The sequence below is a fragment of the Cyprinodon variegatus genome, unplaced genomic scaffold (assembly GCF_000732505.1).
Source record: "Cyprinodon variegatus isolate N-32 unplaced genomic scaffold, C_variegatus-1.0 Scaffold479, whole genome shotgun sequence".
Lineage (NCBI taxonomy): Eukaryota > Metazoa > Chordata > Actinopteri > Cyprinodontiformes > Cyprinodontidae > Cyprinodon > Cyprinodon variegatus.
The window spans coordinates 184,907-187,454 of NW_015150932.1; the positions used below are offsets into that span (position 1 = coordinate 184,907).

Consider the following 2,548-nt stretch of genomic DNA (forward strand, 5'->3'; position numbering starts at 1 on the left):
ATTTCCCTGATGCATCATCATACATTATTAAACATGAAAACATGAAAGCTGATCTAGAGGAAGGTTCTACTTTTTTACTGTTCAGATGAGACGGACAGCTCCTGTGTCAGAGGGAGCAAAGCTAATGTAACAGGAACCAGCTAGCATGGCTGGGCCGAATATGGGAAGCTGATGGGTAGCAGTGGATTACCCCCCCGCCCCCCTCTAAACATCCAACCCTGTTGCTCAACTCAGGGTTGAACCAACGGCTCCCAGCCGTCCCACAGCGGAGAGGAAAAGCCGGTCTCACAGCAAAGCTTCAGTGAAATCCTGGCTTCTGCTTTGTTGACGCAGTAAAAACAAGACAAGAGTCTGTTGAGCTCGTTACCTGGATTAAATCACACAAAGAGCAAACGGGAGGGGTGCATCTTACAGCAGAGGGAAGGGCAGAACCGGCTCGGCTGAATATCTGGGACAAACAGCCGTTAACGGCCGTTTGTTTCTACAGACCCGGTTAACGACTCGGAACCACCCCTGGTTCCAGATTAAACCGGTTTGGGTCTAATCTGACACACAGAACCGTGTCTATTAGATCAGCTGGTTCCTCAGGTCCCTTCATCTAGTCCCTCTGGACTCAAACTCAGGAAGCATGGGGTCTGTTCCCATCGCCGAGCAGGTGATAGATCATCAGTTTGGCTTTGAAGATATTAAATATTAGATATTACAGCCTTCTATCATGGCAGCGCCAACACCTTTACAGGAGAACAGAAGACCTCACCTATTCAGCCAGGCCGACTATTCCCTCTAACGACCCCCCTTTCAGAGACACAGACAGGCATGGGGCATTGCAGGCTAACAGAGAAGCCAAACGACCCCCATTCCAAAGGGGGGGACCCGTTCATCCAGGGGCCAACCAAGAACCAACCAAAGACCAACCAAGGACCAACCAAGGGCCAACCGAGGGCCAACCGAGGGCCAACCGAGGGCCAACCAAGGGCCTGCCGAGGGCCTGCCGAGGGCCAGCCGAGGACCAACCAAGGTCCAACCAAGGGCCAACCGAGGACCAACCAAAGACCAACCAAGGGCCAACCAAAGACCAACCAAGGAAAGTGGGGATATTTTGGGATATTTTGAACGGTTGCTTCTGTATCTGCACTGATTGGTACAAAAACTATTTATATATTAATGGAATTAAGATCTTTTACTGAAGTAAAATCCAACATTTCACCATTTTCTGCTGTTTGAAACATGCTGGATGTAAACAATCAGTGAAACGTGAAAACACGTAATTAATTTTTCACTTATTTCTAAGGTCAGTCCATCTCTGCAGTCCAGTAATCCCAGTCTGTTACTGTGTAGCTTCCCTAAACTCTCTACTGGTGTTTTTATATCTAAAGGAAAGATATTCCAGGACATTACAATGTTTTTATGCTCTTTTGTACTATACACACTCTTTTTATATTGTCTGTTGCATTTTTATCTCTAATGGCATCTTGCTTTAACACTTTATTCTCTATAGAAGCTACTGGAACCAGAATTTCCCTGAAGGAATAATCCCAAGGGATTAATAAAGCTCAGTCTATGTCTAATTAAATGAGAGGAAATTAGATAAAGAAAATTTAAACCCGTCTCTTTTTGTTGTATCGTTACCCAAACAACACAATAAATCTGATGTTCGGCCATCATTTAGTCTGGGACCCCATCCAACCAGTGTGAGGTTCCAGCCGCTCAGCAAGGAAGAGCAAACTCGTTCAGTTGGGGAGAGAACCAGACTATCAGGAGCAAACAGGAAGGTTGAGGAGAAAAGTGCTGATTTCCGTTTCCTGTTTTAAGCTTGGAGCTGCAGTCAGACGCTCTGCTGCATCTGAAATCTCAGGGTTAAGGTCAAAGTTTTCTACACTCTGCTGTAGTACAAGTTGGACTTCTAGTTCAGATCTATATTAAACCAAAAAAAAACTCTTCTCTCTAAAAATCTGTGAGGAACGTTTCTAACTCGCCGTGGTTCTAACTGAGCCTCATCTGTAGACGTTAAACGACTAAATCAGCTAAAAGGCTGCTGTAGTATCTCTGAGCGGGAAAAGCAGAACATCCTGCAGATAACAGGAATCTGACACATAGAATGTGAAACATGGACGCTCTGTTCAGGTCAACAATCTGCTGCTTCCACAGATAAATAATAAAAGAAATAAGAAAAGGAAAAAACAAAGAGTACCTCCTCGACTGAGACGGGCAGGACGATCCGGCTGCATGAGGGAGAGAGGAAAACAATCATTAGACTGGTGAACACGTCAGATACAGTGGTGACATCACAATTAAAAGCACAGATTAACTGCAGAGACGTCATATCTGGATGGTTTAGTTCTGGAGCTGCAGTCATTACAGCACCTTTCTTTCTCACCTGATCTACACTGGAAAACCCATCTAGAAATAAGAAAATGTGCATCTATCCTTAATTTGAGTAGATAAATGAGATAGTTTGCCAATGGAATGAGTATTTTTATTTTTAAAATAAAATAATTCAATAATATGCACTTGAAATAAGACAATGCAATTATGTTTTCTTATTTTA

General features: G+C 43.9%; 1 protein-coding gene across 1 annotated transcript in view; it reads right to left on the reverse strand.

The window, feature by feature from the left end:
* LOC107094341 (phosphatidylinositol transfer protein alpha isoform-like) overlaps window positions 1-2,548 on the reverse strand; it is a 16,209-nt gene that overhangs the window by 8,416 nt on the left and 5,245 nt on the right. Inside the window, exon 2 of the mRNA XM_015389896.1 lies at window positions 2,192-2,222. Coding sequence (XP_015245382.1) covers window positions 2,192-2,222 — 31 coding nt within the window. The remainder of the gene's footprint in view (window positions 1-2,191; window positions 2,223-2,548) is intronic.